General features: G+C 49.4%; 2 protein-coding genes across 2 annotated transcripts; one reads left to right on the forward strand and one right to left on the reverse strand.

Moving 5' to 3' along the window:
* Positions 1 to 393: 393 nt before the first annotated feature.
* LOC120660641 (activating signal cointegrator 1-like) lies at positions 394 to 9486 on the reverse strand. The gene is made up of 4 exons (XM_039939249.1): positions 9263 to 9486; positions 1635 to 2258; positions 972 to 1070; positions 394 to 886 (listed from the first exon to the last, which is right to left on the reverse strand). Exons 1-4 carry the CDS (start codon positions 9437 to 9439, stop codon positions 536 to 538), a joined length of 1251 nt encoding a protein of 416 aa, XP_039795183.1. The 5' UTR covers positions 9440 to 9486; the 3' UTR covers positions 394 to 535.
* A 137-nt stretch (positions 9487 to 9623) lies between these two features.
* LOC120660643 (membrane-embedded CAAX protease MroQ-like) lies at positions 9624 to 13288 on the forward strand. Its single transcript, XM_039939250.1, has 10 exons — positions 9624 to 9905; positions 10174 to 10262; positions 10388 to 10495; positions 10595 to 10677; positions 11132 to 11265; positions 11388 to 11437; positions 11534 to 11626; positions 11751 to 11842; positions 12469 to 12575; positions 12806 to 13288. The coding sequence occupies exons 1-10, from the start codon at positions 9645 to 9647 to the stop codon at positions 12845 to 12847; spliced, it is 1059 nt and encodes a 352-aa protein (XP_039795184.1). The 5' UTR covers positions 9624 to 9644; the 3' UTR covers positions 12848 to 13288.
* The last annotated feature ends 954 nt before the right edge of the window (positions 13289 to 14242 follow it).

A 14242-nucleotide genomic window follows, 5' to 3' on the forward strand; every position in this document is an offset into this window, starting at 1 on the left:
AGGCCGAAGGTGGCTCCCCCAACAAGGCCACCGCCCACCGGCGATACCGGCCAGCGTCCACCGCTGTAGGCTCCCCTCATCTCCCACCCCCTTCACCCTTCGCCAGCGTGCTCGTCTTCGTGATGAAGATAAACAGTGCCGGCACAAGTGCCGGCACGAGCCCACGTGCAGCGAACCCCTCGGGCTCTCCTGCGACAGCCTCGCATGCCAGCACGCGTGGAATAGAATTCCCGTCCATATCATCGCGTCAACACTGCGCCGAGATTCATTCGAACATAGACGCCGGCGTCCCTATTCCCAGTACTAGGGCCCTAGAGACTTGCCTAACATAAGATCCTATTAATCTGTTATACATATAAGTACCAATGTACCATGGACAAGAATTTGAACTGAGAGTAACGCGAAAGGGCAAAGGTGCCAAACACTCGCATTTGCATTTTGCAGGAAATTGGGTCCAAAAGGTTAGTTAGATGGGGAACTCAATGATTTTACAGGCTGTGTCGTGATTTTTTTTAGATCACTAGGATTCATACTGTCAATCAAAATCTTGGGAGCATTCGACGTCATCCCCTTCGCGTGCCTGACCAAAGGAACTGTAAGCCAAGTGATCACCATTCTTCACCTTGCCACTCAGAATGCTCTGCAGGTCCTTGTCATCGTGCTGCAGCCTGCCAGTTACCTCCAGGCACAGACCATTCTTCGCAAGTCTCTTACTCTGTTTTGCTCGGTCAGTTTTTGGCTTCACTGGACCTGTTTCGACGTACACAGGTTGCTCTCTGATTGTGGGGTTGGGCTGTATGCGGTGGCTCTGATCCTTCTCTTCAGGTGGTCTCATGATCGGGTGCTCCGTTTCCAGCTCAGTGGCTCCATCCTTGTTCATAATCACCTGCAGAAAACACTTGTGAAATTATGTCTACATCCAAATGAGCTGCTGTTCAACAGCAGTGCGATAAAGTACAGTAAGTAATTACCTTACGACCCACCAAATCAAATGTAACAACCACTTTCCCCTTTTGATTTGCAGCTGCTTCCTGAGCTTCCTCTTGCTGCTTCTGTAGGACTGACTTTTCCTGGAGTGTGCAAAATAGGTAACTAAGTTAGCATCCTTGAAAGCAGTTCAATTTTGATATGCCAGTATCTTAAGATAGTGGTACATAAACTCTTCAAATTATACATGAGGTTAAATGTTCTTAATGCACATGATGTTAGAAATTATATTTGTGAGTTTGTAATAGAAACAAAACCAGTTCCACAAAATTAATTTAAACTTCCTAAAAGGAATACTTGAAAGCAATTGAGATTGTGTGGACAATAGACTGATTATAGGTGACACAAGATATATGTATATAGGCAAGGAAATCCTAGATGATGCTTATGGGCACAGAAGCAATCAGGAGATCCTTGCCTATCCCTAAACACTCAGCCATAATAAATTCTATAATAAAAAATAATTCACATATCAGGATCAGAGGCAGATATAGATCAAGCTCACTATGAATATCCTTGTTAAGATTTAGCATGGTCACATCATAGATCAATGGATGGAATTTAAAATATGAGCATGTATGGTCACATCATATTATCATAAGGAATGAAATAGAACTATCAAGTTGAAAGAATCAAATGTAATTTACCTTTGAAGAGAGCCAACTGTTTCCTTCCATTTCAAAATAGTCACTTTGGTCGTCATAAACTTTAGTCCTTGCAGCAGCGTTCCTGTCATAGTCAACAAGCCTCTTTGCATATGCTTCAGCTGCAGCTTCTGCTTCTGAAAGAGGTAGTCCAACATCACTTAAACCAGCATATGTACTACCTTCCTTCAAGACCAGCGCACCACAGAAACTACAGGGTCCCTCGCCCTCTTGTTCACACACAATTTTGCCACATGATAAGCAGTTGCTAACAAGGCTATGCTGCCGTGCTTGGCACGAACAAGGTTTCCCCTGCTTGAAGACAATGGAACCCTTCGCTGCTTCAGCGAGGGAAATGGCCTTTGCCCCTTTCTTTTTTGAACCTCTCTTGGAAGCAAGTTGGGATTCTGCAGTTTCTGCTTGACTCTTGGAACTCTGACTAGAAGAAGACGCTGCTTCCTTTTGTGCACGCATTTGTTTCTTTGTTTGTGTAGCCGTCGCATCAGCAGATGGCTTAACATAAGGCTGAAGGTTAGATGATTGCAAGCTTTCAGCTCCAACAATGTGACCCCTCCTCCGCAAGTACTCCTGAATAATGTGCTGAGCAGCTTCTTTTCCAATAAAGTTCTGCGACATTAGAAAGTGCAAACCATAATAAATGTTTATGTAAACTAAGCTATAGTGGTTTTGTTATGACCGGCATCACCTATGCCAGGCGCCATAGAAGTGGCTAGGCCACGTTCAGTAAAGGGCCCAGAGCCCATAGAAATTATCAGGCCTTATTGTTTAGAGAGAGTCCTAGAGACATATATATTTGTGAACACTTGATCAATGAGAATTAAGCAGCAACAATTATCTGTTGCCGGCTTCTTGGAAGCCCTAGCCGCCGCCCTCTCTCTTCCTGCGCCCTCTCCTTCTTCCTCGCAGCATCTCTCTCAGGTGGGAAACCCTAGCTCCTACCAATCTGGTATCAGCGATGTCAGGTCCCCCGCCTGCGACCTCCGGCCCCCCCACATCCTCCACCTCTGCACCACCGCTGCCTTCCACCCTCCCACCACCACAACCGCCGCCGCCAGCCACTACATCCGCCATGGCCATGGGCGCCCAGGGGCCAACGCAGGACCCCCTGCTCAGGGTGCTCACCGACATGTCGCTGGCCATCCGCGACATCTACGGCCATCTGTCGGCCCTCCACCCGGCGCCCTACCAGCCGGCGCTGCCCCCTCCTCAGCCAACTATGCCGCCTAGTTGCCAGTATGGTCTTCCGGGATATGGATCTACAACGACATCATCGATGCCGATCCACAGGCTGAGCATGCCGCCATCGCCGTCGCCGATCCCATCCTACATCCAGTCGACGGCGCCCGTCTTCACCACGACACCTCCTCAACTGTCGCTGCCCTACGGCGGTCACAGCGGATCGTCGGAGGGGCCCTTGCCCTACGGCGATGGGACAGGCCACGGGCAGACGCCCCACCCTCCGCGCTACAACAAGCTCGACTTTCCGATGTACGACGGTGCGGTGGATCCCCTAAACTGGCTCAACCACTGCGAGCAGTTCTTCCGCGGCCAGCGTACCCCGGCTTTCGACCGCACGTGGCTCGCGTCGTACCATCTCACTGGTGGTGCTCAGACGTGGTACTATGCCCTCGAGCAGGACGAGGGCATGCCTACGTGGGATCGGTTCAGGGAGCTGTGCACCCTCCGCTTCGGGCCCTCGTTCCACGGCACGCGCCTCTCCGAGCTGGCACGCCTGCCCTTCGTCTCCACGGTGCAGGATTACGCCGAGCGCTTCAACGCCACCCTGTGCCATGCGCGTGACCTTACCGCCTCGCAGAAGGCGGAGTTGTTAACCGGCGGCCTGCCGGATCACATTCGCGTGGACGTCGAGCTGCGCCAACCTGAGGACCTCCAAACGGCCATGCACCTCGCGCGCGCATTCGAGCGTCGTGCGGCAGCCACATCGGCTGCAGGGGAGCCGCGCGGGGCGCGAACCCCATAGCGCACAGGGGTGCCGGCTCCTCCTCGTCCAACTCCAGCGGCGCAGGGCGCCCTGGGGACCCCGCTCGCCCTCCCTGCACCGCCGGCGGCGGGCGCTCCACCCCAGCAGCAGCGTACGTTCCGCCGTCTCACACCGGCGGAGCAACAGGAGCGCCGTCGACAGGGCCTCTGCTACAACTGCGATGAACCGTACATGCGGGGCCATCAGTGTCAGTGCCTCTTCTACCTAGAGTGCGCCGACTTCGTGGAGGACGATGCAGCTGAGGCCGCCGCGGCAGTGGAGGCCGTAGCGGGCGAGCTGGCCGCATTGCCTGCGGCTCAGACAGCGGATGCGCAGCCAACCGTCTCCCTCTATGCCATCGCTGGGATTCGGACGGCCAACGCCATGCGCTTGCCCGTGACCATCAACGGGTGCCGCCTGGTGGCATTGCTCGACTCCGGCTCCACGCACAACTTCATCGACACCGAGCTCCTGCCACCTCCGCCTCGCCACGTCTGCTCACCCGACCATACAGGTCTTGGTGGCGAATGGAGACCGGGCTCCGTGTCATGGAGTTGCCCCCAATGTCGTACTGACGGTTGGCACAGAAGACTTCGACCTCCAGTTCTTCGGCATCGACTTGGGCGGCTTCGAGGTGATCTTGGGCGTCGAGTTCCTGCATACACTGGATCCTATCCTATGGGACTTCGACGACCTGTGCATGACGTTCGACCGCGGTGGCCAGCGCCTTCTCTGGAGAGGTCTGGACTCTGGACTCCACTCGGCACGACATCGCCGAGCCGGTCACCCGAGCGGTGGTGACCACCGACGGGCAGCCTCTGCTGGACGCGCTCCTCGCTCAGTTCGCGGCGGTGTTCGAGGAACCCCGCGGACTGCCCCCGGCGCGCCCCTACGACCACCGCATCCACCTCCTGCCGGGCTCAGCACCAATGGCGGTCCGACCATACCGCTACCCTCAGCTGCAGAAGGACAAGCTTGAGCGGCAATGTGCCGCTATGCTGGCGCAGGGGATCATTCGGCAGAGCACATCTCCGTTTACTGCCCCGGTGTTGCTGGTGCGCAAGCCAGACTCGACGTGGCGCTTCTGCATCGACTACAAGGCCCTCAACGCCTTGACATCCAAAGACAAGTTCCCTATTCCCTTGGTTGTCGAGCTCCTGGACGAGCTCCATGGGGCTCGATACTTCACCATGCTCGACCTCCGCTCAGGCTACCACAAGGTGCGGATGCACCCTGACGATGTGGCCAAGACGGCGTTCCGCACACACCACGGCCACTTGGAGTTCCTGGTCATGCCGTTTGGGCTCTCCAACGCCCCGGCAACATTCCAGGCCCCAATGAACGACGTGCTGCGACCCTTCCTGCGCAGGTTCGTCCTCGTGTTCTTCGACGACATTCTAATTTACAGTTCGTCGTGGTTAGAACACTTGCAGCACCTACGCGCCATCCTCGATTCCCTCCAGGCGCACCACCTCCATCTGAAGCGCTCCAAGTGTTCGTTTGGAGCCTCTTCGGTGACGTACTTGGGCCACGTCATCTCTGCCGATGGAGTTGCCATGGACGCCGACAAGGTCGCGACGGTGGCCGAGTGGCCTGTACCTCGGTCGGCGCGCGGCCTACGGGGCTCCCTGGGTCTCGCAAGCTACTACAGGAAGTTCATCCGCGACTTCGACACGATCGCGGCTCCCCTGACGCACCTCCTGCGGAAGGACGCGTTCACTTGGCCCATGGAGGCGGACCAGGCATTCCAGGCGCTGAAGCAGGCGCTTTCCACCGGGCCTGTGCTGCAGATGCCCGACTTCGACAAGCAGTTTGTGGTGGACTGCGACGCGTCAGGTGCGGGGTTCGACGCAATCCTTCACCAGGACGCGGGACCCTCGCCTTCTTCAGCCGACCCTTTGTTGCACGCCGCCTGGTGGCCTACGAGCGGGAGCTGATCGGGTTGGTGCAAGTTGTGCACCATTTGCGGCCCTTATCTTTGGGGGCGTCACTTCCTTGTCCGCACCGACCACTACAGCCTGAAGTTCTTGCTGGACCAGAGGCTGTCGACGATCCCTCAGCATCAGTGGCTCAGCAAGCTCTTCGGGTTCGACTTCGCGGTCGAGTACCGCCAGGCCGCCTGAACACAGTGGCCGATGCACTGTCTCGGCGGGACATGGAGGCGGACCCGGCGCCCCACACGACCCTCGCCATCTCCAGGCCGACGTTCGCCTTCATCAAGGCGGTACGCGCGGCCACGGCCACCGCGGCGGATACTGCTACACTACGCCACCAACTCCAGGACGACGAGCTAGGCGAGCCATGGCGCTTCGACGACGGCTTGCTCATGCATGGCTCCCGCATCTTCATACCTGCGCACGACGACCTTCGCCACCAGGCGCTCCTCCTGGTCCACTCAGCCAGTCATGAAGGAGTGCAGAAGACTCCATCACCTGAGGGCGGATTTCTTCATCCCAAGCGACCGCAGCCTCGTCCAAGATTTCATGCGTACGTGCACGACATGCCAGAGAAACAAGACGCAGGCAATGCAGCCTGCCGGCCTGCTGCAGCCCCTCCCGTGCCGTCCCAGGTGTGGGCGGATATCTCGATTGACTTCATCGAGGGGCTTCCCAAGGTCGGCAGCAAGTCGGTCATCCTGACGGTGGTCTATCGCTTCTCCAAGTACGCCCACTTCATCGCGCTAGGCCACCCCTACACCGCCATCTCGGTCGCTAGGGTGTTCTTCGACGGCATTGTACAGCTCCACGGCTTCCCGACGTCGATCGTCAGCGACCGGGATCCTGTCTTCACCGTCCATGTGTAGCGCGACCTCTTCAAGATGGCGGGAGTCACCTTGCGCATGAGCACAGCATTCCATCCTCAGACAGACGGGCAGTATGAGGTGGTCAACAAGGTGATTGCTATGTATCTGCGCTGTGTCACAGGTGATCGGCCCCGTGCGTGGGTCGATTGGTTGGCGTGGGCGGAGTACTGCTACAACACCTCCTATCACTCCGCTCTACGCGCCACTCCATTCGAGGTGGTCTACGGGCGCTCGCCTCCACCCCTGCTGGCGTACCGGGCAGGGTCGGCCCGGACCGACACCGTCGACGGCCTCCTCCGTGATCGTGACGAGGTGCTGGCCGAGATCCGCGAGCGACTTCTCCAGGCGCAGCAGATCTCCAAGAAGTACTACGACGCCTCCCATTGCGAGCTGGAGTTCGCGGTGGGTGATTGGGTGTGGTTGCGTCTTCTCCATCGCACCACCCATCGTCGGGGAGTTTGGTACATCCTCGTCCAGTTGCACGGTCTTCCTGCAGAGGAGGCGACCTGGAAGCAGCGCCAGGAGTTCCAGGACCTCTACCCCGCCTTCCAGCTCGAGGACGAGCTGTTCGTCGAGGGGGGGAGAGATGTTATGACCGGCATCACCTATGCCAGGCGCCATAGAAGTGGCTAGGCCACGTTCAGTAAAGGGCCCAGGGCCCATAGAAATTATCAGGCCTTATTGTTTAGAGAGAGTCCTAGAGACATATATTTGTGAACACTTGATCAATGAGAATTAAGCAGCAACAATTATCTGTTGCCGGCTTCTTGGAAGCCCTAGCCGCCGCCCTCTCCTTCTTCCTCGCAGCATCTCTCTCAGGTGGGAAACCCGAGGCTCCTACTAGGTTTCAACATTTGTGCTTAAATGGCGTGAAAGTGGTATGAAACAAATCCACCAAAACAAAAAGAAATGAAGTAATAGAAGTAGAGACCTCTCATAATGAAAAGTGCCGGACTGAGAAAAATTTCAAGCCAAAAAAGAAAATGAAGTTTAAAAAAATGATGCTAAGGGCATGCTAGTCCTCATGGGTATTTGAGCCAATTGTGTGTAGCTCACCCTTTCAACTTTGAGGTGGACAGCAAGAGATATGTGAAGTTCAAAAAAAATCAATCTGTTGCAACTTACAAGGCGACAGTTTCACAAGAAAGTAACATATTGTTATCATACAGACATACACAACAACACATGAAGAAACTATGTTTTGGAGAGAATAAAAGCATAGTCACAAAGTTCCTGGATCGATCGGGTCGAGGAACGGGGTCGAGGGTCGAGGGTCGTCACTTTATAAAATTGTGGTACGAAGAGGGTATACCTCTATGGAACGATAAATTATTATGTGAAACGCGACTCTGATTCATCGTGGTCGATATCTTCGGGTCAATGCGTCTTTAGAAAGACAAAAACTATATATATGTGCTACTAATGAAGAAACTAATCTGTACAAGCATATAAGAAACATACAAAAGAATACATTTAGACCATATACTACACGTACTCAGCTCATTCAACATCAACATCAACAAATCCTTTTAATCCCAAGCAAGTTGGGGTAGGCTAGAGTTGAAACCCAACAAAGACCATTATTCATGGTTCTGGCACGTGAATCGCGGCTTTCCAAGCACTCCTATCCAAGGACAAATCTCTAGGTATACTCCAGTCTTTCAAGTCTCTTCTAATTGTTTCTTCCCATGTCAACTTCGGCCGGCCCCTGCCTCTCCTCATATTACCGTCGTGCTTTAGGATACCACTATGCACTAGTGCCTCTGGCGGTCTCCGTTGGACATGTCCAAACCATCTCAGCCGGTGTTGGATAAGCTTTTCTTCAATTGGTGCTTCATATTGTTTAACCATCTCAATCCTCTATCAATAACCTTCTTATCCCAATTAAATCTTCTAGCAATGGGGCTGCGACCCCTCTCAAACCGGGACGCGATCCAACCTTGAATGGAACACTGACCCTCTTCGACCCCGACCCTCGAATCGGAACGACGTTCCCGGGTCGTGGGACGAGACATCGACCCCGAATCCTGTGACTATGAATAAAAGACATGTACCAATCAAACAAGAGACAAATAGCACAGGATTTTGCATCGACAAGAGAAGGCATTGGAAAATTGCAGTGGAATTAGAAATCTGCCATCACATTAGGCCTTAGAGAAACCAGATGGCTTATTTAATAAAATCCTGCACATCTGTTGAAACAAATTCACAATGAGTGGCAGAACCATGATTAACATCTCGTTGTGCCCGGGGACTAACATCCATGTAAGGACACAGAAAATAAATTAATATTGGTGAACTCAATCATGCTGGATACCACCATACCAAATCATTTAAGTTGCAGCGAACATGCAGACACACATTTAAGCAACAGATTTGAAGTTCAATCATGCTTGCAATACATGAAAAATACATGATCAGGTTACACAAAGTCATTCGTTATGAAACAATTCACCCAAGCACCTAAACAAGTCCATAAGACTCCCAGTAACATGAAGCTTCTTCTAAGCTGACTAGCTGAGGCAAACCCCACAGAAACCCAAACCCCAACAGCATAGCAATTTGGTAGGGACGCGCGGCAGCGAACACCCACACAATCGGAATAGACCGGCGACCGTTTTATTGAATACGAACAGTTTTCACCGATCTCAAATCGCGCAAACCCTAATCCGGGGGCAACACTCTGGCCGGCGATCAGATCAGGCCACCGCGTCAGGCGCAAACGCACAAGATAAGCTCCGATCAGAATCTAAAGGGTCCCGGCAGAGTAAGCGCGCAATATACAAGTCGTTCTAACTTCTAAGGGATGGGCACTGGCGCACGAACCTCGAGGTAACTGGCGGCGTCGGGGGGAGATGCGAGCTCGCAGAAGGAAACGAGGCCCGAGATGAGATCAGCGTCGAGCTCCAGATCGCTCCCCTTACTCTCCCGAAGATCCTGCAGGGCGCCCTTGAGCCACTCCCCGGACGTGCTCGCCGACGTCGCCATGGCCGCCGCCGCCATCACAACCGGCCGGACAGGAAGAAGGATTCTAACTCTTTTGCGATTCGGACCCTCGACCTTTATGATTTATCACGAATACGCCTAGCTTTACAACTTTTATTTTTTAACCTTGGAGTTACGTATTTTTCGAAAAAGCCCCATCATCTTATCCCCGGGACGCCGCGATACTTCCGGCTTTACCATCGGTGAGCAGAGAGCAGAAGGCATGTTTCCGATGGCCTCCCCATCGTCGTCGCTGCCGCCGCTCTCACTTATCGTCCTCCGGACGCTCCCGTGCAGACCCGTTGTCCTCTCGAGGCAGAAGAAGCCACTTCCCTCGCCAAAATCTGGCCGCTTAGCAATCGCAGGAGCAGAGCAGCGATTGACGGAGACCGGCCGGTGGAGGAGGAGGAGGTACAGGAGGGGCGGACGCTTCCCGTGTTTCTCCTACAACGCCAATAACAAGAGTCCCTCTCCTTCGGATAAGGTGATGCTCAGCCGTTTCATTTCTTGATAACCTCCTGAACTGAACACAAAAGTAGCTCTGTAGAATTTAGCTTCCGGTAATGGCAAAGGAAATATATTATTTAGCTGAATGCATCAGAATGAACTGGCAGGAATACATAGCTGCAGTGTATGTAGCTAAATTTAGAGCATTTCCGGACTTCATTCGCATTGTGGCTATTCCTTGTTTTCATGATTTTTTTTTTTACGTGACTGGTGGGGAGCTTGTGACATTATCTGAACCTAAGCAGAGTTCTGATGAGTGGCCAATCCTTCGCCGGTGGGATGTGCCATGGGAGTGGCAAACCGTTATGCTCACCATGGTAGGCTGTGGAGTAAGGTAAGCCACCTTTAAGCACCAGATAGTTAACTTTTTTTTTTGGTTATTTACTGTGAGATTAGCATGTTTGACTTGACTGTACTGTATGAGTGTTGAATAAAGAATTCTGAGTGTTCTTTAGACAGCTTTGTTTTGACAGGATTGGTTGAGCAATCCGCTTTGCAATACGTGGGATTTAAAGCTGTGGAGGCAAGTATAGATGAGAAGGCAGAAATATTGTTTCTTGGGCAACTGTATGATACAATTTTCTATAAACTGTTTATCTTCCGCAAATAAATGAACAACACGAATTGCCGAAAGATTTACATTTTGCTTTTGTACTGTCTGTGCAGTAGCGTGACAGTAGTTCTGCTTGGCGTTATATTTGGCATCACCAATACATTTCGACCATTCCCAGATGATTTATTTCGTTATGGTAAGGACTCAATCTTGTTATGGTCACTCAATAAATTTCTTATTATGCAAGTACAAAAGCATTTTTTTCTCATAAAAGCTATTTTGTCAAGTGAAAGTGTTGTGTGATATTTTGATGGAACATAAGTTACCCAATGTTCTTATGGCATCGCCTAGGCGTCGCCTAGGCGACAAGGCACTCCCCTATTTTGGCCCGCCTAGGCGTCGCCTTAGCCCGCCTAGGCGGCTAGGCGGTGGTGACTCGCCACAACTCGCCTTAACGCCGTAAGAACATTGAAGTTACCATTTCAGTCATAATTAACAGTCTAGGTTTATCCTCTTTTTCCTGGGTGCTTCTTCTAAAAGTTAATTTATGATGAGTAACTTCAAAAAAAATGTGATGAATGTTTCTTTTATAATAATTTTTATCAAAGGGGAGAAGCATATTTATGCAGAAAATGTTGTAAAACTTTCAGATATTAAAGAACCATTCAAGATGCAGAATGGATGGCTTTTGTGGGCTGGAGTCGGCCTCTTTGTGGCAGTAATTTCTATTGCTTTAGTGGGAGCTGCTATGACCTATCTGAATGGTGAAACTCCAGAGAGAGAGGTCAGACAAATATGCTTTAGCAACTAGACCTTTCCTGTGTGCTACCACATATTAGTCACTTTAATCTCATCCAAAACATGTTTGTTAAATACTTACAAAAATGTTTCATTTCTTTGGCTCAGACTGATTCACTAGTTCTTTTATTGCCCCTGATTGGATCATCCACTACTAGGTATCATCTATCTCTCTTTTGTGTTTTAGTGGGTTCCTGCCTCTAAACAGGTAATGCGAACTTGATCTTGTTTCCAACTTTCTTTTGCGTTACTAGCACTGCCTTTTTGGTGGGAATTACTGGAGTTCTGGCACCACTTCTGGAGGAGACCGTGTTTCGAGGATTTCTAATGGTGTCCTTGACTAAGTGGTAAAAATCCAAAACTTGTTTCCTGTTTATCCTAGCAATTTTTTTCTCCTGCTTGCATGTAGAAATTTGGTGCATTACAAAGGTTTTTCATTTTGAGGTATTCAACAGTTTTTTCTGGGTACAGGTTTCCTACTCCAGTTTGTGTACTTGTCAGTGCTGCTGTATTTGCCCTTGCTCATCTGACTCCTGGACAATTTCCTCAGCTATTTGTACTTGGTAATTATCTGTTCAAATTTTATTAAAATAGAAAACGATATGAATAGCAAACATATTAGTTGGTAATCAATTGGGCCATATTAGTTAGAAATTGTATATCATTGTGGCCATTTTATGGTATGCATATTTCTGTTTTTTTTGTAACAAAAAAAGTTAAAATTGACTTGAACATATGAAATGGCGCAAGCAAGCGCGCGCGCGCGCGGGGGGGGGGGGGGGCACAGGCAGACACAGTATGCAATGTCTAGATACAATTAAAACTGACATCCAGTCACAACCATTAGCATATTCAACTGTTCTCAATTACATGAATTTCTGATTTGTTGGTAAGTTTTGTCATGCCATATTTATAGTCTGTTTTTGTAAGAAAGTAGTTTTAAAACTAGCTACGCAGCTATCTGAGATTTGACAGCCGATTGTATCCAAAAACACAACCGGCAGGCACAATATGCAAATTGCAATACCTAAATTAAATGGATTTAGATCCGATGACTATAACCAGGCACATTCACAACTATTGGTATATGCAATCAGTTGTTAGATACTGGGGTTGCTGATTTGTTTGTGTAATTATTTGCTTTTTTGCTTGCTGTTGTTACTTAGTAACCTTGTTCATTGTTATGCAGGTATTACACTGGGGTTTTCGTATGCTCAAACCCGCAATCTTCTAACTCCTATCACAATACACGCATTTTGGAACTCAGGAGTAATATTGCTGCTAACCTTTCTTCAGGTATGCCCCTCTGTCTGGATCTGGCTACCAGTGAGTAAACTCTTTCTTGGTGAACATTCTCGAAATCATAAGTTGCATAGAATTGCACAAGAGTAGGAACAGCTATTTCTCTTTTACCTAAATATCTTTATATTTGGGTTTTTATTTAAGTCCGAGTGCTCTGGAACATATTATGTGCTGTAAAAGGAATGTACTTCAGTAATTGACAGTGATTTTTCATACTGCGTCAGCTGCAAGGATATGATATCAAGGAGCTGTTGGGGGCATCGTGAAGGTTTGGACAAACCAGAGCCTGGTTTTGTGCATAAGGTGATACCAAGGAGCTCTGTTGGGCGTGTGACCTGGCACATCCGATGTCAGCAAAACCACGTGGAAAGAGTCAAAGAAATATGGGTCTGCAAGGTGGTTGCGTTTCCAGAAGTTTTACGACACATCACTATTCTGTAAAGCTGTTCATGTAGGGCGCCTCGCAGATGGCCTTAATGCAAGAGCTGCAGAAACACCTGTCAATAAACTCATGAAGTGCAGACGGATTTACGTCCTTGTTCATGTCATGAGCTGTTTTTGTATGTATCTAGGCAGGAGTTATGCTTTGGGGTACAGGGCAGTACACCATATGCCTGACTACCATCGGTAAGATCAATACATCTGAATATGAACTTCATCCTGTGCGATTCAAATGGGGTATCCGGCGGCATGACAACCCTTGCATATTTGACTTACCACTACGGCACTACCTAATTGTTCCTAAGTGTTCCATGCTGACGTAAGCGACCTTGCTCTATTCTGTGAAGCATATGATGGTTTATATCTATTTGGTTCAGATTCTGGGGGTGACTAGCTTACTAGGTTTCACTTATCCTAAGCTAATAGATATATAGTTACATAAGACCTTGAAATTATAAAATGTCATGCACAAGTTGCTCTCTATTTGACAATCTTACTGTTACTAATTGTACTGATTGGAGGCTCTTTTTGAAGCCTCCATTTGAAGCCATCTAAAATTCTAGGTGGATACTAAAAAAATATTAATTGGCCTCTCTTTTTGAAGCCTCCACTTGAAGCTACCTAGAATCTTAGGTGGATACTTAAAAAATAGAGAAATTCTAGAAATTATAACAAAATTTTGAAGTGTACCAATATAAAATTCTAAATTAATATTTCTATGATTATTAATATATTATTTATGTTATTGTTTATATCAAAATATAACCCACGATATGTGTCACTATTTATTCATGTATGATGAAAGAGGTAAGATACAACAAGTCCGATTGGTTTCTTGCAAGGTCACTAGCATGGCAATGAATATGGTGGAAGTGGAATTTTTCACTCTCTTTTCCTTGGAACTTCATTGTGAATCAATGAATGGAGGGAACCGCGAACACGACATCAAGATTATTGTCTTCTTGACACCTGATTGATCTGCAGTCTGGTGTCCTATCTGGTAACTTCGTTCAAGGAACAAACTAAATGAAGCTAAGGGCTCCTATCATATTGTCTGAATGTTAGGTGTCGCTTTCTAGGCCAGTCCATTTCTATCCTGTAACAGTCATGACTCATGACAAGATGCATGGAATGACTGGATTACGTGATGCAAGGTCGGAACTCGGAAGGTGTAAATGGACAAAGAAGTGATAGGGAAGTATGAAGCCTGCTCCTTGTCC

Source organism: Panicum virgatum, chromosome 2N (genome assembly GCF_016808335.1).
Source record: "Panicum virgatum strain AP13 chromosome 2N, P.virgatum_v5, whole genome shotgun sequence".
NCBI classification, from domain to species: Eukaryota; Viridiplantae; Streptophyta; class Magnoliopsida; order Poales; family Poaceae; genus Panicum; species Panicum virgatum.